At 35.8% G+C, this 24,843-nt stretch overlaps 1 protein-coding gene and 1 long non-coding RNA gene across 5 annotated transcripts in view; one reads left to right on the top strand and one right to left on the bottom strand.

Moving 5' to 3' along the window:
* LOC127563014 (uncharacterized) overlaps window positions 1–22,806 on the top strand; it is a 48,121-nt gene extending 25,315 nt beyond the window's left edge. The window contains exon 5 of the long non-coding RNA XR_007953865.1: window positions 21,930–22,806. This is a non-coding gene — a long non-coding RNA (uncharacterized LOC127563014). The remainder of the gene's footprint in view (window positions 1–21,929) is intronic.
* Window positions 1–24,843, bottom strand: part of TTLL7 (tubulin tyrosine ligase like 7) — a 354,831-nt gene that overhangs the window by 162,883 nt on the left and 167,105 nt on the right. For 2 of the 4 annotated variants that reach the window (XM_051999182.1, XM_051999181.1), the window contains exon 21: window positions 18,337–19,260. The exons of the other annotated variants lie outside the window; for them this stretch is intronic. In XM_051999182.1, coding sequence (XP_051855142.1) covers window positions 19,143–19,260 — 118 coding nt within the window. In that variant the 3' untranslated portion in view covers window positions 18,337–19,142. Of the gene's footprint in view, window positions 1–18,336; window positions 19,261–24,843 lie in introns of those variants that run through there. 4 annotated transcript variants of the gene reach the window in all.

Here is a 24,843-nt window from a genome sequence, read left to right on the forward strand (position 1 = left end):
CACCAGGTAGCATATATAAATAAACACTTTGTTAATATATATGGTTTCATCCTTCCAAAGTAGATCAGTGTAAAGAGGCACAGTGAGCAATGAGATTTTGGAAATTCACCAAGGCCAGATGAAGCATGGAGACATGAAATTTGGCAGTTTTATTTATTTCGAATGCAATGTTGATCTCTTCTGTTCAAGTTAAATAATCCCACTTCCTATTTTTGATAAAAAAAAAAACAAACAGAATATAATCCTTTCATTTTATTCCATCTTCTCTATCTGAATGCATCTTTCGTCATCCCCAATCTCACTTATGTTTAATCTCCCCATCTACTAGCTATTCTCTTCAAACATGTCTATGTCTTCTCTTCCTCAAAAAATTCTCATCTAATCAATCCATCTAGGATACTTCTTTCTCCTCTTTTGGTAGCCAATACATGCTTATGCTTCCTTTCCTTCTACTCCAATTAACTATACAATCTGACTTCTGACCTCATCACTTTACTGAATCAATTCTTTCCCAAGTCACCAATGATCTCTTTATTGCTATATCCCATCTCTGATCTCATCCTCCTTGACTTATTTGCCACCTTTGACACTGTCAGTCACCCTCCTGTCCTTCATCCTTTTTTCAGAACACCAATTTCTCCTGATTCTACCTGTTGGGAAGCTTCTCAGTTTCTTTTGCTGGATCTTTGTCCAGGTCACAATTCTCTGATGACCATGGCTATACCCTGTGATGACCGCATATTTTAAAATCAGCCAGAGTCAGGAATTCAGGTTAAGGGAAAATCTTCAATCTTTATTCTTTGTGGAGGTGAAGGGGGATTGCGATAGCAATGTGAGCAGCTGTGACAGGACCCAGCCAGCAGTCTCTTTCTGCCTCTCTCTCTGCCCCTCTGCCTCCACCCACCAAAATCGTCATTTCCTATACAACACATCAGGACTTGCACAAAGAGTAGGCAGGGGCCATTCTTTCTCCAAGCATATATGTTAATAGAGTATGGTCCAATTACTATTTAGCCTCACGTGCTTGGGACCTCAGTGCATCAAGTCAAGCTTCAGCCCATTACAATACCCTAAGACTCCACCTTGGGCTCTTGGCTTTTTTTAACTCGATACTTTTTTTTTTTGCTTAATAATTTTGTTAATTCATTTATTAATAATTTCACTAATTATATTATCTTTAATACAGATAATTCTCATATCTATTTCTCTAGCCTTAATCTCTCTCCTAACCGGCAGTCTCACATCTCCAACTATCATTTTGAAATGAATGTTATATAGGTATTTTAAAATCAACATGTCCAAAATTGAACTCATTATCTTTTCTCCAAAACTCTCTCCTCTTACTAACTTCCCAGTTGCTGTCACATACAACTATCATCCTAGTCACTCAGTCTTACATCTTAAGTATAATCCTTAATTCCTCAAGGGAATGGGGTGATATCTTTGTATACTCCATAAAATACTTACCAGCATGGACACAAAGTAGTTAAGAAAAATCTAAGAGTAGGCATTAACTCACATAATCAAGTGACATATTTGACCTTAAAATAACTAAGTCCAACTTTCTACTCAGAAATTGTGTCTACTTTTCAGTTTATGAATTAGGCTCTCTGCTTCTCCTTTCCCTGCTAAATATCCACCTATCTAATAAGATTAATCCTAATCACTCTTAAGAGATCCTAGATATCTTTTATAATTCATAAAATACCTATGACAAGATCTTAATTATTATTATAAACACAAGACTATGAAATTCTGGATATCTTAATAGTCCATAATGATCCCATTCGTGTATGTGTAAAAACCAAGGGTTGATTATGTACATATACAAGGAGGCCTTATATAAGAAAGGACCTACAAAAATTGTGGGCCATAAAGTTTCAATCTGCAACAGAAGGCAACCGAGACAGAGCTCTGAGCATAATCAGCTTATTAAGGAAATCAACAGTCCTTAAGAAACTGGATGATCCATGGTCTTCTCTCTTGGGCAAAAATCCCTTAGCTCATGAACTAATGATTTTTATTGGCTTTAAGAGTTCAAAGAAAATAGAATGAGGCAGAACATTTACATGATTGGTCATTTTAAGTAGGGAAAGTTCAATGACTGGCTCAGGAGTGAAGTGGAAGAATTTATGTGATTAGTCAAAGGAGACATCCATCAATCACTAAGTATTTTGTTATTTGGGGTTTTCAACAAGCCATAAGGCTTTTTCAGCAGTACTTTGAGGCTTTCCATAGTAAGAACATTATAACAAAGTGACAACATAGGAAAATTCTGGTTTTTCAAATAAAGTTCACTCATAAGACTTACAGGAGTAGAGGGAGTGAAGAAATACCAGTATGGCTAATTCCTAACGCCTGTTAACATATTAACTAATAACTAATACAGTACAAATATATCCTCTAAATCAATAAGAATATTATTAATACATGATAAATTTATTAATCATAATCTACATGACTCATTCCCATAGTATTAACTAAATCACATTTAATCCTATTCTACTTAACTCAAATCACTGATATCCATTAAATCACAATGAATTGAGTAAATACTGATTAAATTAAGTAAGGATATCAAAATTATTTTCACAATTCACCTCTTTGATCCTTAAAAGTCCTGTCTTTTATGGATTACCAAGGGCACAACTTTAACATACTGATTAAGTGTCAGTGAATAGAGTGGTTAATTACTATGAGAAACATCCATATAAAAATGACATACTTCTCAGAGCACTAGATCATGAATAACAAGAATGAGATATCTTCTAAAGAAGCAGTTTTGGCAGGCTTTATAGATTGGGTATGAAAGATTGTGGTCTAAGTTGGCATCGCACTTGTTCCCATTGTGCTTGTATTCTTCAGTATTCAAGAAAGAAAGTGAGATGGTTCTTGCAGATGATTATCATTTTGGCACTGGGACACAGCATTCTTACACATTATACAGCATGGGCTTATGCTGAGAATCATGGAAATAAAGCATCTTTTTTATTATAGGGAATATATTGTATCCTTTTGAGTAATGGAAGCCTATGAGTGGATAAACTAAAAGTGAAGGTGGATACAGATGGAATGGAAAAAGGACACAACTCAATCATTACTTGTGTAATATGAAGGAAGAGACACAAAAGACTGAGATGCAAAAATGAGGACAAGAGGAGAAGTATCAGGTATATCTGGAACCACTTGTGGAAGTAAAGAGTCAAGTGAGTAAAAAGCTGGAAATGCCAGGGCTGGTATTGGTGGTCACTGTGGAATAGGAGGTAGATGTGGTCAGGGACGACCTCAAAAAGAAAATATATGGCAGTTAAAGGAGCTTGTTGATAGGGCTATCTCTTTTATGTTCCGGCAATCATTTATGAGCAAGGTTGCCTAAGTGTGTGAGACATTCAACAGTTGTAAGGTGTTTGCCTAAACCAAAATGCATGCTCTTGAGGTAGTACTTCTTCAAGCAACAGATTGTATGATCTACAGTCAGTCATTGTTTCTGCATCTTAAACCATTCTCTTTGCTGCAGTTTTGAAAAAATACCCAAAGCTGTCACAATATAGGGCCCCATAAGGATAACGGCAAGCAAACCCACTATAGACCAGAAAGAAAGATCAATTGTTGGAGAGTTTCATTAGTGCAAGCAAGATGTCCCAATGTTAAAGAAGAACCAGTAATTTATTGGAATGATACTCCAGGAGTGTGGTAAATCAGGCAAAAAAAAGAGAGAGAGAGAGAGAGAGAGAGAGAGAGAAACAAGTGGATTAAGGAGAGGTGGTTGGTAAAGTGAAGGGCAAGACTTTTGTTCTCCTTTGGGCCAGATTCAGGTAACTGGAATAGCTGGTCAGGGTAAGCTATAATCAAATTCTATGAAGATAAGGGTGAGCAAGTAGTCTATTTTTAGATTTTCATAAATCTGTAAAGTGGGCATAGTAAAGGTAAAGCCTAAGATATTAAGGTCAATCTTAAAAGAACATCATCTAGCTCATTGTCACAACTGCTCTATCTGTGTGGGCATTTCATCTGTGAGCAGAAAGAGTTTCTAGCATGAATGCTCATACCCAAATGAAGACTCTTATTTAAATGGCCTACTGGGCAGCTTCTCTTAGTAACAGGAGACATAATAGGAAAGTAATAGAGTTGCCATTACTTTTTATTATAGCTTTTTATTGACAAAACATACGCATGGGTAATTTTTCAACTTTGACCTTTGCAAAAATTTCTGTTCCAATTTCTCCCCTCCTTCTCTCCAGCCCCTCCCCTAGATGGCAAGTAGTCCCATACATGTTAAATATGTTAAAGTATAAGTCATTACTTTTTAAACAAGGGAACTGACTTTTCTTCAATGGACAGTAGTCAAAAAAAGTAGCACAGGACAGAGAAAATCCTATAATGATAACTAGCAAGACTGATCCCAATCACCAAACAAAGCCTAAGGTGATAATCAGAATGAGATGTAGAAGGCACAGGAATTAAGGAATTCTGATGAATTCTCTCCTCTTTTTCTATCAAAATAAACTAGCAGTCTCTGTCACAGTCAAGAGTCTCAATGACTGCTGGGCCTTGTTAGATGGAGAAGTTGGCTGTAGAAAAAAAATTTTTTTCTTGTGTGCCTTGGATTTGCAGACTTAAAGAGTGGAATAGCCATCAAACCAGGGTGACCAAACAGAGATTAAAACTGATAAGAAAGCATTAATTATCATATGGGCAATTTGAACAATAGAATAATATGTAAGATTAGGGATCCGCAAAGAAATATCAAACTCTTTCCATTGTTCCAAAGTTCACATAACCATTTGTGCTAAGGCACAAATTTTCAAAGGAGTTCATAGAATCATGGATAAGTTGAGCAAAGTAATAAATTTGATTTGTGAGAGGGTTATTAGATTTCCCTAGAGACCCAGTTAATCTTTTAGAGATACATTGGTGGCAATTTTGATGTACGTCATTTGTTTTCCAAAGTTTCTACAGTAGGATCCTCAAAAAAATCTTCGGCAGTTCTCCACAAACTACACAATGATCCTGTTGAAGCAATCCTTACTTGTCATGCACGGGCTTGGAAAAGACAGCAATTAGGTAAAGAAATCCAGTTAAGTGTGGGGAAGACAAAGCACCCTGTGAGTTCTAACTACAAGAAGAGGTAATGACTTCTACACATTTTCTAAAATTCAGAAAGCTAAACCTTTCCACAAACTCTAGCCATTTTAGAAAGGTCCAGAACAAGTAATAAACAGAATATCTGGAGATAAAGAAAATAATAATTATAAGAGTTGCCACTTGAATTTTGAGACCAATCCTGAAGTCAATTAATAGGTACATGTAACATATCCAGAAAAGAATGATAACACACAGGATAATGCACTAAGGTAGAGCTCTTCTGAAAATAAAGTAGAAAATTCTTGGAATCCAAGAAAGCCAAGATGATGGATCCCACCAAGTCCCACCATGTGAGGTTACATGAGTTGTATGCATTGTGCTGATTATCATTCACCATTCTTTGAAGCTTGTGAACATTTATGAGATGGTCATCTGAGTGACTGATGTAGGAACAAAAGCAATTAAAATATTCAGTGCCATTTGATTTTACATAGCCATATGAGGCACAGAGGCCATTTCTGTTTTATAAGACTGCTTGTGGTGTGATAAATGGCTGCAGATATATCTTCAGCATGTTTTTCAAGTTCTGCAAACATATTCCTGCAGAATCTAACACTTCAAGTCATTCCCAGATTAGGAATCAGAGTAAACAAAAATAATCTACACTGAGTTTCATTTTAAAATACTAACTCCTGCCCACATTGTCTGCTTTTTGAATTGATAGTACCACCAGACTCCCCATGTTTTAGGCATTCTATTAATCCCACAAAATTATCCATAATATTCACAGATGAAATTAGATAAACTATCACACAAGTTCATATCATCCTGGTGGAAGAAAAAAGAAAGCAACTCCAGCACAAAATAAAAAACTGGCCAAGAGTTAATTCCCATATAACGCCGTAATCTTTGTGATGTCATAAATAAGATTGTAGGAGGCCATTACAAGGGAAAAATTTGTGATAAAACTTTATTATTTCCTTTAAAATGTTGAATTAAAACACAAAACAAAGGAAGATACATTATTGATATTTAAAATTATGAAAGTAAAATTATATTTTACTGAGTTTCTTTTATTAATTTTGGAATCTTCAATTTTATTTTTGTTAACACAGAGAATGAAATTTGGTAAAGATTAGACCATGATTAAGAGAAAGCCTAGATTTAAAACTCATTTGGGTTATATTATGATGTAATAAGATATGAAATTTGATCTGGAAATATCTGAAAGGATTGATTTTCATAGAGGTTGGATTGGCTCATTTAGTTATTCCAAAGAGCTACTATTTACAGCACAAAGCCTATAGGCTTAGCATGATGTGGTTTTTATGACTTATCTGGATATACATACCAACAATAGAATTTTTTAAAACCCAGTCATTCTTAGATGAAACAACAGTTTCCACTGATGACAATGAATTTCTCACATAGATGTAATTGGTCTAAGAAAATCTTCCTGCTTCAGAGCTAGTTTAACCACCAAACAATTCCTGTCTTATTACAATTATTGCTGGAGGCTGAGTAAAGGGTTAAAATTTTTTTCTTATACCAGCACAAATAAAACCCCCATTATTCTCTGGTCTGTGTGTGTGTGTGTGTGTGTGTGTGTGTGTGTGTGTAATCAAAGATATGTTGCATTTTGAGTTCATTCCCAAGGATAAAAAAAAACAATAAAATAAACAGGGCAAGAACATAGCATATTGCTAGATTTATCATGTTTTTTCATCTTCATGTGGACTTATCAGCTGAGCTGGGCTTAGGTTCCTCCATATTTTCATACTTTCCAACTGTAATTTAAATAACTGATGCCCCAAAGTGTTTCAAGGGTATCACATTTTCTATTTAACTGTTACCATTATCTGAGAATAGTAAAATTTCTCTTATTTTCAAAATATCTCTCTTCTGTATGTAATAGCACTAAAATATCTCTCTTCTATATGGAATAGCACACATCTACTTGGCTATAGTTGGTAAGAACTATGTTAGATCAAGTCCATACTTGGAACATGTGATTCTGACTCAGGAACATCGTCATCATCCCATCACTCCAACTAGCAAACCATTTATAACAATAATAAACTCTAAATGATCAATAGTGACACTGAAATAGAAAAAAAGAGAAAAATACAGTCTGTTGATCTACCATGAGGGGCACAATGTAAAAGATATGTCATTTGTCTTTTCTAGCTATTGAGTAGTGATGGAACCAGTCACTGGGCTAAAAAGATTTGCATGAAAAACTTGAAGTTAAAAAAAATATATTGCAGGAGAACTGCTGGAAGTTGTACTGATGAAAATTAGTATTATTTTTAAATTACCTGAAGTAACTCAACCTTTTAAAAAAGACTGGCTTATGGAAGCATTCAAAGATGGAGGAACAGTGCCATGAGAATCCACAGAGGAACTGGGTTTGAGAGTAAATTGAGAAGGTATAAATCTAAGCTGAAAAGCCAAAGTTCTCCTTCCTTTCCAGGTGCAAATATAACTTGGAGAGGGAGTGTCCTTGTGGCAAATGCTAGATAGTAACATCAAAAGTAGAAGTTGCACATGAGGAATATCTCATCTCTTTTCAGATACTGTCTCAATCATCATAAGTCAAAGAAACAAAAGACTAATAGGAACTATCAAAATAAAAACAACAGGAGTTTTGTTCCTATCTAAAAGAATATGATTAGAAAAAAACTTCCAGAAAAGCCTAAGAGAATCATAACCCAGAATATGGTATAGGATTGGTTTTTGTAAATTTTAATTTATAGAATAAAACAAGTATTTCCATAACATAGTACAATAAAAAAGATTGCCCATGAAATGCAAATCTACTACGCATAACCTGCTATTCCTTCCAAATATACAACAAAATTATCATATAAATTTCTTTTTTCCCTTTTTTTTCTTCCCACTTCCTCCTGACGTAGAGGTGGATAACATTAGACACAAATGTGTATATATGTATATATGTGTGTGTGTGTATGTAAAATTATCCTATACATCTATCAGTTTTTTCCTCTGGTTACAGATAATCACCTTTCCTCGTGGCCTTTACAGTTAAATTAGTACATATAATGTTCTTTTGGTTCTGGTCATTCTGCTCTTTATTATTTCATGTAAGTCATTCCATGTTTTTCTAATGTCAAGATTTCTTATAGCACAGCAGTAATTCTATAATAATCATATACCACAACATATTAAACCATTCCCCAATTGATAGACATCCCTGCAATTTCCAATTCTTGGCCACCCCAAAGAGATCTGATAGAAATATTTTGGAAAATATAAGTCCTTTTCCTTTTTCTCTAATCAAATTTAGAAACAGATCTAATAATAATATCGCTGTAGCTTAATGACTCTCTGGGCATAATTCCAGATTGCTCTCCAAAATGATTGAATCAGTTCACAATTCCACCAACCATGAGATAATGTTCCAATTTGTCCACATCCTCTCAAACATTTGTTGTTTTCCCCGTCGATAATTTTAACCAATCTGGTACCTCTAAATCATATTTCAAAATTGTTTTAATTTGCAATAATTATTTAGCGCATTTTAACATAGAACTATTTGTGCCCAATCAGCAGTAAAGTATTTCAAGCTAATACTGGCTCATACGAGTTGGATACACTGTTGTGGAACTTGTGGAACTTGTTGTGCAATAATTTGACTCTAATTTGGACCGCTTCAAGAAAAATAGATAACTAATATCTCTATCTCTAAGTCATGTATCCATTTTGATATTCTCTTGGTAAATGTTATAAGGTAGTTGCCTATGTGGCACAGATTTTATGTGTGAACAATGAATACTTTTCTCCAATCTTGACGGCAGTGATAGTAGTCAGCAGAATCTGGAATGGGCTTTCCCAAGAAGGCTGAGTCCCAGAAATCATGCAGTAAGAAGTTCAAAGATCCAGTTCATACTACTATTGCATCGTGAAGCTCTTTCAATCTATTCTGCAGTTCTCATACGTAGGAGGTAACAGAAGATTACCCATGGAGAATGATTATTTCATCAGGGAGAAAAGTTTTACATTTATAGGACAGTGACCAAAAAAAAAATTCATAAAGTAAAATATGTGACCCTTCCACCCCTGGTCTGCTATAGGATAGAACAAAGCCAAAGGGAGCACCAATTAGGGAATGCCTCAACTCACTGAATAAGATGGTCAACAAAGACAAGACTGTATTTACAATCTGCTTTGGACATATCAACAAAATCAATCTAAGTGTTCAAAAGGAGTCTAAAGGACGGTCTCCAAAGGCTACAGCTCAAAATTTGTTGAATAAAAGCTAGGCAAGTGACTTAAAGCAACCCAGTCATGCCTAACTGAATCTATTATCCCTATTATTCTTATTGAGCTCCTTTTATGAACAAAAAGATCTGGCGAAAACCTTCCTCAATTACCCAAACTCTAAAGACCTATTAAGCCTTGTAGCATCACTGTAAGGAACATTACAGAACACAATTTGTTTTCCAAAAATTACTGGAGATTATTTACCATCACTTGATATCAGTTATTAGTAAAGAGAGAGTGCTCAGTAGATGATGGAGAATCATTGAGAGGATGTAAGATGATCTTTTTAGAGCAGCTAACTTTGCAGAGGAATCAGCCTGGGTGATTCTACAAGAGACGGAGTCAGTTCTAGTATTATGAGTAATACAATGGACAGCTTACCAAGAATTTAGGTCTTTGAACAACAGAATGAATATCTTTAATAAAGCAGCATTGGCAATTTTAACACAGTAAGCTAAGAATCCACATTGCAACAACATCCTGACAGGACAATTATCAAAAGCATAGTAAGAATCCGTATAGATGACAGTAAAATGACAGACTTGAGTAAGGGCAATGAGCTAAGTAGCCTGGACACTCAGAGAACAATGAAGCTACCCAAAGTATGTTATGGTCAGAGATAACAAAGCCTCCAGTGTAGTGGTTGCCATCTTCCATGAAGTCTCATGAGTATGAAAATATCTGGTTTCCAAAAAATCTAAGTGATCAATAATTGAGGTATAGTCCTACTCCCCAGAGATAGATCAGGGAGCACTATTGTAGAATTGAGAACACAACATTATAAAAGTGACACTTTACTTAGCAAAGTCATTTTATACCCACACCGGGGTCTGATCAAAAAAGAGTTGGATACAATAACATTGCAATAAACTCTCTACTGGGGGCACTATATTAAGGGACACCCTCGAAAAAGACCCTATACATTCTCCACTAAGAGGACAGTGATTGCCACTGACCACAGGCAAGATGGACCACCAACAGCTATAAAATGCAGCTAAGCTAGATAATAAGCCATATGGCACAGTGCAGGTCCTAATGGTTGAAATAAAATCCTGGAAGTCTCTCCCTTCCATGTACAAAGAGTGAAAGGCTTGTTACAAAATCTGGGATTTTGTAGCAAACACCAGTGCATTTCTAATGCTGGTCAAGACAAGATGCAAAGGTTCAGTAATCTCATTTTTAGTCAAACTATAAAGAGGTTTAGTAATCTCATCAAATGAGATTACTGCTGACAATATCCTGCTGCTCCAAAGATGACACATATTTGTTGCTTAGTCTTTGGAACAGATAATTATTGAAAAGTCTGTATACATATATTCTACCTCAGATTGACACCATTGAACCTTCAAACTGGAGACCTTATGGTCTCTGATAAAGCTGGAGGAAGAAATGACTTTTGGTAAGGTCTAAATAGTGGGTGATGTTTGCAGAAAATCATTACCACATTGGACTAGGAGTCCGTAAAAACAATTAAACTTAGTTCTTTGATGCAAAATTTGGTAGAAAAAAGTTGGGACTTTATATCCTTGAGACAAGAGAGTCCACCTCCAGTGTTGACTGTTCCACATGAAGACAAACAGGTATTAGGATGAATAGGAATACTAAAAAATGAAGAGCACAAATCTATCACAGTAAATCAGATTGCCTTACAAGGAACAGAAAAACAACAGTAGCAGGGTTAGATATCACAGGGTGCTTAGGTATTAAATATTTATAGCATGTAAATCATCTACCATTAGGAGCTGGCTTAGGATTCTTGACTGGTAAGGTAGGAGCAGTACAGGGAGATTTGCATGGTACAACACCTTGTTTCCTAAAAAGGCAATAAATAATAGTGGCAAAAGCTTCTCTAGATAAAGGATATTAAGGCACTACTGGATTTCCTTCACTAATAATTGGGACAGCTGATTTCAGGCATCCTCAGGCATCAGAGGATGAGGTGGCCCATAAGGAGCTAGGAATTTCAGAAGGGATATAAGGGTGTTCTCTGTTATGGACATGTGAGGATAAAACAGGAAGCAATAAAGGGGGTTTTTCATCACAGTAATCACTGATTAGCTCTATCAATATAGGGAGAAAAACTGGACCAACTGGTAGAAACTGAGTCAAAAGTATTACTGGGAAGTAATGAGATAGTGGCTTCTAGTTTGCACAGCCAAAAAGTAACTGATACTTACTTGAAAGCCTATATTAACTTCTTGTGGGGGCAGGATGGATTCCAAATGGGGATCTTCCTCAATTGTTTACAGACCCACAATGAAGTGCATGTAGAAGTTTTTCTTAAGGCTAAATAAGAAGCTCCAATATCTATGAGACTATCATAAAAGGTATCAACCTTAAAGGCAATTTGAGGTTCCCTAGGTTCAAGAAAATAGGGATAATGGGCAAAGATGTTACAATATGAATGTGCTGACAGGGTACATAGTATTTGCCTCTTATACATCTTCATGCTAGAGGAGTTCCCTACAGCTGTCTAAAATCTCAATTTGTTCCTGGGGCTTTACAAGCCTATTATTTGGTGGCCCCAAAGATGGTCTATTGTTTCACTCCTGAGACTGGGTGAAGTTACTATGGAGTCTTTGCTCTCCCTCTTAATTTTTCCCTTTAACAGTTTTAAAATGGATGTCCCTTTTTGTGGCAATAAAAGCACTCGTTTCATTCTGAGTTTGTAAAGCACAGAATGGGCCTGTGACCTGAACTGGGATTAAGGTAGATTGGGTTTTTAACTTGGACTTCTCCTTTCTATCACCCTCTGTTTCTTCCTTCATAAACATACTGGGGAACGGCCTTTAGTTCACCTGTTTTTTTCATGCCACTCAGGAGAGTGCTTATGAAGTTCTACCCAATTTCTGACACTAACAAAGTGTTAACATCCTGGAGATTAAGAGCATCTAACCCAGTAAAGGATTTGGCACTTTTATATAACTTGTCATAAAAGTGAGTGAGGGTGGGTAAAGAATATATGGCTTGAATCAGAAGGGTACAGTGTGTGGGATTATTATGGTCCCAATTTGGGTTTTATGAAAGTCAGAAAGACCCCCCTGGACCTACTGGAGCATTTCCCCTTGGAACTCAATATCATGGCAGGTCTTTCTCCTGGACATAACATGGTTTCCATTAGGTCAGTTTACATCTCCCCAGGTGAAGTATAATTTCTAAATATGGTCTGAAATTGAGCTATATGAGTTACAGGATCATCAAATTTAGGGGTATCTTTCCTTCAAATAGATCAGAAGGGCTGAAAGAGTTATGCTAACAGGAGCTCCAGCCCAACAAACCTTTTCACAAGAGGGAAAATGCCAGTAGGCTGTTCTTCATTTATAATTGGTGTAGGAGGAGACAAGTTTTAGGTGCAGAGGATCAATGACGAGGAAGATCAGGTAAGGAAATAAGACTGGAGGGTTGGTTGGAAGATGTGAGGCCTAACTCTCAGCTTCCCAGAAATACCAGCAATTCATTTGGTCTAAGTAAGGTTTAGGTGATTGTCCAGAATACACCTTAACTTTCTTAAGTGTAGTCAAAAGTTCCAAAAATTGGCCAAAACAAATTACCTGAATTCTTAGTATTTCCCAATCATACCTTACATAGCCTAACAGCTTGGTCATCCCAGGTGATATGGGAAGATGACCATTATCCCATGAGGCAAAAATTTACCCAAGGGAATCCCATAGGAATGCTCATGTTTGATTGCATCTCTGCCTGGGCAGCCCTAGTGAAGAATTTTCCTCCCTCAAAGTCTCCTAAAAGAATTTCTCTGAGAACATTTCCTCTGGAAATTACCAAAGTTCCTAATTTGCTACTGAAAAGTTCCAATGAGGACATTACTAAAATATCTGAGGATCCTTCAATGTAGGTTCTTTCCTATCAGAATATTCTCTGAATTTGAGAACTCCCTCACTAGAAATTCCTTAAGGCTTTAAATAGTATTTCTCAGTTTTTCAGAAATTTGGTTTTGATACAATTAACCACTTTTTCTCATTCAATGTCTTTGAGGGCTTAACTTGGTCTCTGGGAATTCTTACTGAAAATCTAAGCCTTCTAATGCTGGTAGTTTTCAAGGAATTAGGAGTGTCTCTTCAAAAAGTCACATGGTTCAACCTACCATTTGGTCTCTACTTCTTTGGAGGGTTCTTGCTGGCCTAATGAACATAGTAACCATACTCCCTTTGTGGCCAGCCCAGTTTTTGCCCAACAAGTACAGAAATACTTCAAGAAATCTAGAGGCAGATTTGGTATTTGGCTCACTATGTCTAAAGGAGACCTTAACAAGTGTTCTCTATCAAGGAGCTTCATTATTCGGCTTGAGCCCTTGACTCCTGCTTTCTACCATGACCCAGGTGTGGCTATCTTGAGTCCAGTCACAGTCTTGCTTCTTGCTTGTGGATCTAGAAGGAAACTCTAACAGGCCATTCCTGCTGAAGTCTCAAGGTATTCCAGCCCTTGCTTCCAAGATTGCAATCTGCTATCACCTCTTAATTTTGGAGTGGCTGCTACCAACCTTAGCAACTGAGCACATCAGTTTATAGTAAGGGAGCCTTCTCAAAAAACTAACAGGTTAAGTCCTAGTCCTGATGTTCAGTCTGTGACTAAGAACTACAATGTATTTATAGAGACCCAGAGACCAGTTCCATTATGAAAGACAGGTTTAGATAATTAACCATTTAAAATCAATTTACATTCAAAACCCTAATTTAAATTCAAATTCTAAAGAAGAAGCAAAAAGAGAAAATTGTTCTAGAAAAAAACTGGCTAGTTTCACAAACTGACTAGTTTCACAATTGGCCAGAGGACAGCTGACGGAGAATAGCAAAATCAGATTAGTACCTAGTTTTTAAGCCCCTTTTCAAAGAAGGGGGAGGGAATTAGGTTAGTGAACATCTAAATTTTAAGGTTTGGGGATTTTTTAATCAGTTTTCAATTTTTCCTAATTTTAAAATTCATCTAACTGCTCTATGACTTTTCTAGCTAAACCCACCTAATAAATATGAAATTATGTAAATTAACATAAAAAGACTAGTAATTTAGTAACAAAGGCAGACTCACCAACTGCAGTTTGGAAAGGCTCACCTTTACCATGAAGAATTTGGGAGTGAAGGTTGAGGAGAGTCCAACTTCCCAGGGCCATCTTACCTACAGGAGCCAATGATGGAAAAAAAAAATCTACCTAGAGTATACTCCTTTTTGTGTCTCTTGGAAAGGATGGCCAAAAGGGAATTGGGGTCTGTGCCTCAACCTCCTAGCTGGCTTGGCAAAGTGGGCCACAAAATTTCAATCCACAATAAAAGACAACCGAGTCCGAGCTCCAAGCATGATCAATTTATTAGGAAAACTGGTGGCCTGTAAGCAATTGGATCCAAGACTTTCCTCTTGGTCAAAGATCCCTCAGCTCATGGGCTACTGGTTTTTATAGCCCTTGGGAGGGAAGCAAAAATAGATGCAGTACAATTGCATTTTTAGAAATCTAACTCAGTTCCCCTTTCTATACATATTTGGCGACTGAGGCCTTTGTCAGAGAAACTTTCTACAAATTTATTTTTTCCTGTTTCTTGCCTTCTAATCTTGATTACCTTAGTTTTGTGCAGAAACTTTAATTTGATGTAAACAAAACTATTTCTATTACATCCCATAAATCTCTCACTTGATAAATTCTCATCCACAAATCTAACAGGTAAAATACTCTATCCTACCCCCTAATTTGCTTATGATATCACTGTCTAAATCACGTACCCACTTTGACCTTATCTTAGTATATAGTGTGAGATATTAGTTTATATCTAGTTTCTGCCAAACTGTTTTTCCAGCAATTTTTATCAGATATTGATTTCTTGTCCTATATATTGAATCTTTGGATTTGTGAAATACTAAATTGCTATAGTTATTTACTACTTTATATTATATACATAATTTATTTCACTGATCAATCCTATTTCTTAGCCAGTTCCAGGTTGTTTCTGATGGTTACCACTTTGTGTTTCTCTTTCTCTCCCTCCCTCCTCCTCTCTTTCTTGTCCCCCTCTTCAAAAATGTTTTCTTTCTGACCACTACCCTCAATAGACCCTCCATCAACTTACCTCCTCTTCTCTATCTCCTTTCCTCCCATACTTCCCAATAGGTTAAGATAGATTTCTCTACCTAAATTACGATCATTCCCTCTTTGAATCAATTCTAATAAGTGTAGGATTCAAATGTTGCCCATCACTCCCCTCCCATCTTCTCCCTTTTAAAACCTTTCTTTCACATTTGTGTGAGATAATTATCCTTGTTCTTCCTCTCCCTTCCCTTATTCTCCCAGTGAATCCCCCTTTCTAATTCCTTAATTTTATTTTTTAAATGATCTTACAGTCTCTGTTATGCTTCCTTCTAACTGCTCAAATAATGATAAAATTCTTAGGATTTACAAAGATCATCTTCCCAAATAGGAATGTAAACATATTCTAACTTTACTGAAGCCCTTATGTTTGAATTGAATCCCTCTTTTATTTTACCTTTTTATGCCTCCAGAGTTTTAATTAAAAGCCATATTTTTCTATTCAACTCTTGATCTTTTCATTAGGAATGCTTCTATTTCATTGGGATTTTTTGTTTTTGTTTTTCCCCTCTTGAAGGAATGTTTATACTCAGTTTTGCAGGATAAGTTATTATGGGGTATAATCCTATCCCCTTTGCTTTCCAGAATATCATATTCCAACCCTCTTATCCTTTTCTGTCGAAGCTGCTAAATCCTGTGTGATCCTGACTGTAGCACCACAATATTTGAACTGTTTCTTTCCAGCTGCTTACAATATTTTCTCCTTGACATGGGAGCTCTGGAATTTGGCTATAATATTCCTCGAACTTTTCCTTTGGAGATCTCTCTAAGGAGGTAATTGGTGAAATCTTCCCAAGGGGGAGTTCCCCCCTCCCTTGATCACTTCTTGAAATGTTATCTAGGTTCTGTTTTTGATCATGGCTTTAACAGTCCATTAATCCTTAAAATTATCTCTCCTCAAACTATTTTCAGGTTCAACTGTTTTTCCAATGGGATATGTGTCATTTTCATCCATTTTACTTTTATGCTTTTAAATATATTATTTCTTGGTGTCTCACAGAGTCATTGGGTCCCATTTGCCCAATTATGACTTTTAGGGAATTATTTTCTTGAGGAAGCTTTTATACCTCTTTTTTCATTTGACCAAATCTTCTTTTAAAGGCAGTCTTCAGTGGATTTGTGTACTTCTTTACCACAAATTGGCCAGTTCTGGTTTTTAAAGTATTTTCTTCAGTATTTTTGAACCTTTTTTTTTTTTTTTTTTTTACTAAGCTGTTGACTCTTTTTAAAATTTCCTTGCATTATTCTCTTTTGTTTTCCTAATTTTTCTTCTACTTCTCTTATTTGGCTTTTCAAATCCTTTCTGATTCCTTCTAGGAATTTTTGTTGGGTCAGTGTACAATTCATATTTTTCTTTGATGACTTATTTGAAGCCACTTTAACACTATTTTCTTCTGGGTATTATATCTCGATCTTCCCTGGAACCTGTGATAGTTATATAATAACTTGTCAAAAGTCAGATTCTTTTTGTTGGTGGTTGTTTGCTCATTTTTCCAAACTATTTCATAACTTTAAACTTCATGTTGCAATTGCTCTCTGCTCCCAGGGATGGGGCACTTTCCTAAGCTTTAGGCCTTTTTTTTGCTACTGTTTTCAGAGCTAACTTTGAGATCTCTAGGTGCTTCCAAGTGGTATGATTTACAGAAAAGGTGCGATCATTGTTCTCTTGACTTGCACTCTTGCCTTTACCGAAGGAGGGACCTTGCTTTCCTGTAGTCACCAGTTCTTGCTTTCCTTCTACCTGGGATTGTGACCAAGTCTCCCATTCTCCTGCAGATAGTTTCTCCTGCAGTCACAATTGCTAGTGTCCCCTCCATCTTACAATTGAGATCAGGATCCCCATTTCCCCATGAGTGACCATAAGCACTTCTCTTCACACTGTAACACCAAGCATGGTTCTCCTGCTCCCCTGCAGCCACAAGCCTTCTTTGATTCTTTTGGCCCTTTGAATCCAGAACTGCATATGAACAATCCCAGAAGGTCCTGAACCCAGCAACAGCAAAGGATCCTCTGTAACCTCCTTCTGTCTTATTGTTCAACAACCCCCCTACCTTCGGTGAGTTGGGAGGTCCTGAAGCTGCTGCCCCCACTAATGCAGCTACTTCCAAGGTCCACCACTGATACCTCAGTGCAGCCTGAGCTGTGCATTTTACTTTGCAGGCTCAACTACTACTCTGGTGAGACAGACCTTTCCTGCCAATCTCTTAAGTTGTCACGGGCTGGAAAATTGTTTCATCCAATTGTTTTTGGTTCCACCACTCCAGAATTCAATCTAAGTTGTAATTATAAGAGGAGTTTGAAAGGATATTTGGCAAGAACTCTGCCAACTTAGCTCTGTCTCTCCCTAGGCTAGTGTTAAATATAATTCGAGTTTTATAGTGAAGTTTTTCAATTATAAAGTTTTTTTTTAATATTTCATATGCCTTGTGTTGAAAATGAAGCTGTAATCCAGACATTACTCTCCTTCAAGGACATCACAAGCCAACCTAAATGGCCTTTTTATTCTTCATTTCTTGTCGCCATGCTTTTGCTATGGCTGTGCCCCATGCCTATAGTTTCTATACATTTCTATCTTTTAGAATCTCTAGTTTTCTTCAAAGCTCAGCTGAAAACTATCCTTATCCTTTTGGTTTCTAATGATTCTATCTAATTATCTTGTATCTATTTTATCTTATATCTATATTGTTCATATATCTACATATATAAATGTCTTCTCGGTAGGAACAGAAGTTCTTTGAAAGCAAGAACCCTTTCATTTTTGTCTTTGTATCTTCAGTGCCTAGTCCAGTTCAAGGTATATGTAAGGTACTTAATAAATGTATGTTGATTGCCCAAAGAACATTGACAGACACATGTCACAAAAGACACATAGAAAGATGTGATGGTTAACATTACCTTTACTTTTATTAGTTGAATCCAGCTTAAAAGTACATATCAGAACGATCTAGTTTGTTTCACCATGTTTTTTTTTCGTTTTTTAATCCATTGGATTGTCTTCACTAAACCAAAATGTTACTTCATTAAGCCCTTACTGGAAAATTACATTAATACATAGAATTCAGGTTTTCACAAAGAAGAAAAGAGAAGCTGGAGAATTAGATCTGGCTTTTTATAATCCTTTTCAATTGCTATATATGAATGATAAATCTATTTTATATTGAATCATCACATTAAACAACATCAGGCTTATAATTTATCTTTTTCAAACAATGATTATATGAGAATTAACAAGATATTATACAATAAGTAATATAGTTCAAGTCGAAAGATACTGTAGCTAGAAAATAATTTAACACTGTAATGGGATCTCTGAGATCAATTCTATTTTATAGATTCTGCAGCAAAAATAACATTTCTAGTAGGAAGGAATTATCAACCTAGTAAGATTTAGACATTCACATAATTGTGAAAACAGTTTTTAACATGATTTATTACATTTCCAGAAGGGTTAAGCTTTTAGAGTAGGGTGGGTTTTTAAATTTTCTTAAATATAGAGTAGTATATGTGGGGGGATATATATATATATAGATATATAGATATTTGTTTGAGAATATGTATATATATAATCTTCCCATATATATCATATATACATAAAACAGTACTTATTCACTTTTTTGCATGTTTGAATTGAAGGGGAAAAATGAATTGCCATTATGTGTAGCCCATGGCAAACTTTCCTTTGGTTTCACAAATGGGCATATCTGGGTGTAAACAAAACATTGGGATGTTTCACTGGAGAAGGGTTGAAAAAGCTGTAGGACGGTGTTTTCAGGATGAACTTTGTAGTTCCTGGCAGTAAATACCTAAAAACGATGGTTAAAAGGTCAGATTTTAACAAGCAAGGCAATACATTTCCACCTAATTGTCAGTTTCTTATGGATCATACCATGTAAAATGACCCCAGAAAGGCCATGACATACAACAAAAGCTATCTATTTGGATGTTTCTCACAGAACACAAGAAGAAATCAGAAACACCACTGCCAAGTCTGGATTAATACATATTTTGCATTCAGTTATGACATTTCTGAAATTGCAAAAAAAAAATGTGGTCGCTTTTGTATCAACAAAATTTCTAAAGCAAGACTAAGATTAAATTTTCAATCTCTAAAATGTCTTTAGGTTTCAAACAGATTATTTTGTTCATTAGGGCCAATATTTTGGAAGGGAATTCTAGATCAAGAAAGTGACCACCTATGGAAGGATTATAGAGAGTAGTTGCCACACCAGAATGGTATATACATTTTTTAAAAATGCTTTATCTAAAGATAGAATAAAGGATGAACCTTTCCCCCACCAAGAAATCCCATGATAAAGAAACTACTCTCACCAAATCCTAGCCCATGACTTACATGATAACTGTCAATGTGGAGTTAATTATAAATCTGTATATAAGGTATCCATATATTCTTTTAACCCACAATAGTTGCCTATGTCAGCTTCATGTATGTACCCTAAACACAAAGTATGAAGTACTGTATAAAAGTTTGCAATATTTAGAAAGAGAAATTCAGACTATAGTAAAAGCAATTATTTCCAGGGACATCAAAACCCTTAATCATAATTTAATAATGCTTTGTTGTTGTATTGTTGTATATAGAGGAAACTGAAGAATGATGAAGTTAGTGAACTTTACTATGAGCATCAGAATTGGCCCAAGTTTTGTATCTTATGAGATGCTCACGACTACACAACAATATAAGCAATACTAATGATATGCTTTGCTTTTTCCTTGTTCAGGGCCAAATATGACTTGTCATATTTCAGGAGTTGGGGAATAGGGATATGAGGATAGAGGAGAGATGTGTGGAGACAGATAAAACCCTTATTTGTAATTTAATAAGGCTTTGTTGTTGTATTATCTTGTTGTATATAGGGAAAACTGAAGATGATGAAGTTAGTGAACCTTACTATGAGCATCAGAATTGGCCCAAGTTTTGTACCTTATGAGATGCTCATGACTACATAACAATATAAGCAATACTAATGATATGCTTTGCTTTTTCCTTGTTCAGGGCCAAATATAACTTGTCACATTTCAGGAGTTGGGGAATAAGGGTGTGAGAATAGAGAAGAGAGATGTGGAGATAGATACTTGTTGTGTTTACATGCACCAGTCTACTATTAGGATGATGAAAAACCCTTTATGAGCAATGGTTTCCAGCTAACTTGATAATGAGCATGGACAGAATCAACCAAGATACTCCACTGGAAACCACTGGCAGTAATAAAAAACAGAAAACAAAACAAAAACATATTAATAATTATAAAGATAATGCGAACAAGTCATGTAAAATAAATTATAACAAAACTGTGGAGGCAAGATTTCAAAGATCAGAGATAAGAAGCAATAAGAGGCAGTCCCTAATTAGCAGCTTTCTTGGAAAAGAACCTAGAGTGATAACAGAATATCTTATTGACCCAGGAACACCCCAACTTTCAACATTACATTCCTACTTTTATAAGCATCTACTACATAATATGGAGACTATCAGAAATACTGGCAGTGGTTCTGTTACCTATTTTATGGAATACATTGTTGGCAGTCATTTCTTTGAACTGGCAGAAAAATATTCTGCGCAGCTATGAATGCATATATGTACATAACTTAAGTGTTTATGTATGTAAAGTATCATTTACTATCAAGGAATTTACATAAAAAAAGATAAGAGAGTAATTTTCTAATGACACCCATAAGCATAATTATTTAATTTACCTTTATTTAATATTATTTATTTCTGAATTATAAACTATAATTAGTTGCTAAGAAACTAAGTTAACTGAGCAATAAGACAGCATGAAACATTCCAAATTAAATAAATGTTTCATGAATAATAAGTTGAATGTAAGGTCCTTGAGGGCTGACATTAACTCATTTTTGTTGTTATCTACAATGCCTAACATGGTATCTTCATGTATGTTCAGCAGTTTCTGATTCCTTGTAATCCCCTTTAGAGTTTCCTTGGCAAAGACAGAGTAGTTTATCATTTCCTTTTCCAGCTCGTTTTACAAATAAGGAAATTGAGGCAAGTGGGATTAAGTGACTTGCCCAGGGTCACACAACTACAGAGTGTCTAAGGCCAGATTTAAACTTAGGAAGATGAGTCTTCTGATTCTAGGCACAGCCCTCTGTGCACTATAGCATTCCAACCTGTCTGTCCTGCACACTGGAACTTAATAAATGTATGCTGCCGTGACTGAACAACAAAATTAAGATTTAAGGCACTGAAGCAGCTAATGTACATTATTGTGTCGCAGATGGCTAGGTCCGATACACACTGCAAAGGGGGTCTCCTATCTCTCTGCCACTTTGGTGTCCACATAAACCAAAAGCACTGAAAAGTTCTTTTATCTTTCAAAGAGAACTGCATTTTGATGATTTTCAGGACTGTCCTAGTAATCCTGAATTACTGAATTATGCCTTCTTTCTAAATTACTTTCTTTCAAAAGTGCAAGTCATTTTTGTTTTCTAGACCCCAGGAAAGAGGATAAAAGTTCTCAGATCCATCCTGCCTGAAGAGGAGTTCTCCAGTTGTGCTGAAGAAATCAAAGGAGGAGACTTAGGTCGCAGAGAACCGGGCTATCTGATCAAGGGCTCTGTAGCTGTCCCAACTTTAAAAGCACATGAATCCCAATTGTTCCATTCTACTTTAAACAGAAATTTAAAACGTTGACTAACTTTGGGAGCGGGAAAATACATCTAACTTCTAATCCAACTTGCTTTCTTCCTTTCTAAACTAATCTAATCTAAATCTAAACTTCTTGATAAAAATCAGTAAAAGCCAAAAGGAAAGGTTTTTCAAATCTCAAAATGACAAGATCTTGTGTGGGCTTCAAAAAGCATCAAAAATCACACTGGAAGAAGTACTGTTTTTTCTTGAGAGTGCTGTGGGGTATTTAAAAGTATTACAAGGAAACACAATGGATTTTGCTTTAAGGAAATAATTCCTTAATGATTCCTGGGAGGTCCCTGGGACCACTGTCGTTGCTGAATACCAAAAATTATTTTTAAAGCATGTTCTCTGCAATGAAGTTAAAATAAATGGATTTGATTTTTTCATCAGGAACAGCATCTCTGGGAAGTGGATTTATGTATTATCTGCAGAATGTGCATGAAATACTGAAAATGAGAAAAGTTTGTGGCTTTCCTTTCATCCTACTTTACTCTAAAAATTGCTAACTTGTTGACACTCTTGCAAAGCAAATTCATTTGGCTGATAGAAAAAAACAAAGGGGAAAAAAACCTATTTCAATCAAGAGATTCCCTATGTTGCTTAGCGAAGGAAAAACACATTCAAATTGCAAATAAAAGATGCTTATATTTTCACACTACTCTGTTAATAGTGTGATAAATGCCAATGGAGAAATTATTTCTCGAAAAATGCTTCCTCATCCCCTCCAATGGTTATTATTCTGTGGCATGAATTTTAAGGTAGTCTTCTATGAGCCTAAAAATTATTTCCAGTTTTTGGGAAAACCAGAATCTGAGTCAATTTGGACATTTTAATCCTGGAACCAAATCAAACTTCTGGTCTCCACCTAGAGAGAACTCAATCAAACTTCAAATAAATTAAACTTCTTGGATGTGGGGATAACAAGTAAAGTACATCAAAATACGGGCCAGTGGCTTTTACCTAAACCAACTTTTAAATACATATTTAATGTTCACAAGATTTTATCTTCCTATTTCTCAAAGTATAATCTCTGATGGAAACCCCATTTCTTGAGGTTGCCTAAAAACAAGCCTCAAAGTATAAAGAGAGTATCTTGACTTCTCTTGTTTCCTTTTAAAGAGCTGTTATTTGCACATATACAAATCATGTCCCAAGAATGGTTCGTTAACTATAAAAATGGCAAATTAAAGAAAAAGCAGTTTCCGATCAAAAACCCAGTAGTCCTTTCGTGAGAAAGTAGGTCAGTTTGTAAGCCAAAGCTTTATTCAAACAGAAGAAATGAGGGTGGGGTGGGAGGAGCTAAAGTTAATTTATGAATGCTTTTGGCATTAAAGAAGTCATTTTGGCAGCTCTATGATCTAGACAAATGGAAGGGGTAGCACTGGGAGGGGAGGAAACTCAGAAATAGGCTGGCAAAAAACAATTCTACTTAAAGCAATTTTTTCTACATAGTGAAATTCTATGCTTCATATTTTGTCAGTGAAAACATCTGTCAATCTTACCTGTTCTGCCTTTATGTCTATTAATCTTATATCTCTTTATACTATTTAATCATATTGATCTATCAATTAGTAAATTAAATTAAATGTCTACTATGGGCTAAACACTTGACAGGTTTATTCTATATTCACAATGAACGATCAGAATTTAGTACTTTCTTAGTCACCTTAACAGAATTGAAGATATGACTATCAAGCTGCTGCTTCCATTCCTTTAAATTATTGTGTTCCTAATTAGAGCCTCTTATTTGGCAGAGGGCACCCTGAACATTAAATTTCAGGTACCCCGGACTCAGGTTCACAAACAGAGTTGCGCAGGGAATTTCTCTATTTTTCAGTGTTCCTATATCAGTCAGCAATCTCAAGGTGATCCCAGAGGCCTCCAGCTTCCATTTATATCCCAAAGTTCCCGAGTATTCTTTAGGAATAGAGTGCTATATACAAGGGGAGCAACATCTAATTTCTCACACCATACGAGATTCAATGGCGCTTGGGCGGTAGTTGGTGCCTTAGTCTTTAAAGACTGTCACAGAGGCTGCTTCTTGGGTCAGGGTCCAAGACTACCTCAACTATGACATATGTTCACCAAAGGCATCAAAGGGCCCCATTCATGCATTCAGCAACTTGAAGATTTGTCTTATTCTCTTTATTAATATGAAAGTATGATAAGCTTTATTTTTCCATCTTTGGGGCTGTCAATCAATGGAAATATGCAGAATATTACTTTAATGTTTACATAGTCAATATGGCTTGGTGACTAAATTTACCTCTACCACTGCTGAGATCAATCAACGTCTGTTTCTAGTAGGAGTTAAACTATGTTAGAGGCCCTGCAACAGTCACATGACAAGATCTGATAAGTTTAGTTCATCCACAAATTCATCAGAAACAAACAAAGCTCACAAATAAAGCTCGCCATAGTTTTTAATGCAAAGTATTTTTGAGTAATTTTTCTGTTGCGTTCTCTAACTATGCCGGGCCTGTTTTTGTATTTGTTTTGTTTTTGGAATAAGTTTTACAAGATAAATCTGCAAGAGGGTTTTAAATTTAAAAACTTGATTTCTGGAGGAGAAGAGCCTCACTTCACTTAGTGTTAATCCACTTATTTCCTAGGACCTCTTATTAGAATTCTTAAGGATCTTCAAAGCTATAGGTACTTTCCTGCCTCCCTCAATGGTGCCCCTGTCTATAAAAATAACACATAATACCTTTGA

This window comes from Antechinus flavipes, chromosome 4 (assembly GCF_016432865.1).
Source record: "Antechinus flavipes isolate AdamAnt ecotype Samford, QLD, Australia chromosome 4, AdamAnt_v2, whole genome shotgun sequence".
NCBI classification, from domain to species: domain Eukaryota; kingdom Metazoa; phylum Chordata; class Mammalia; order Dasyuromorphia; family Dasyuridae; genus Antechinus; species Antechinus flavipes.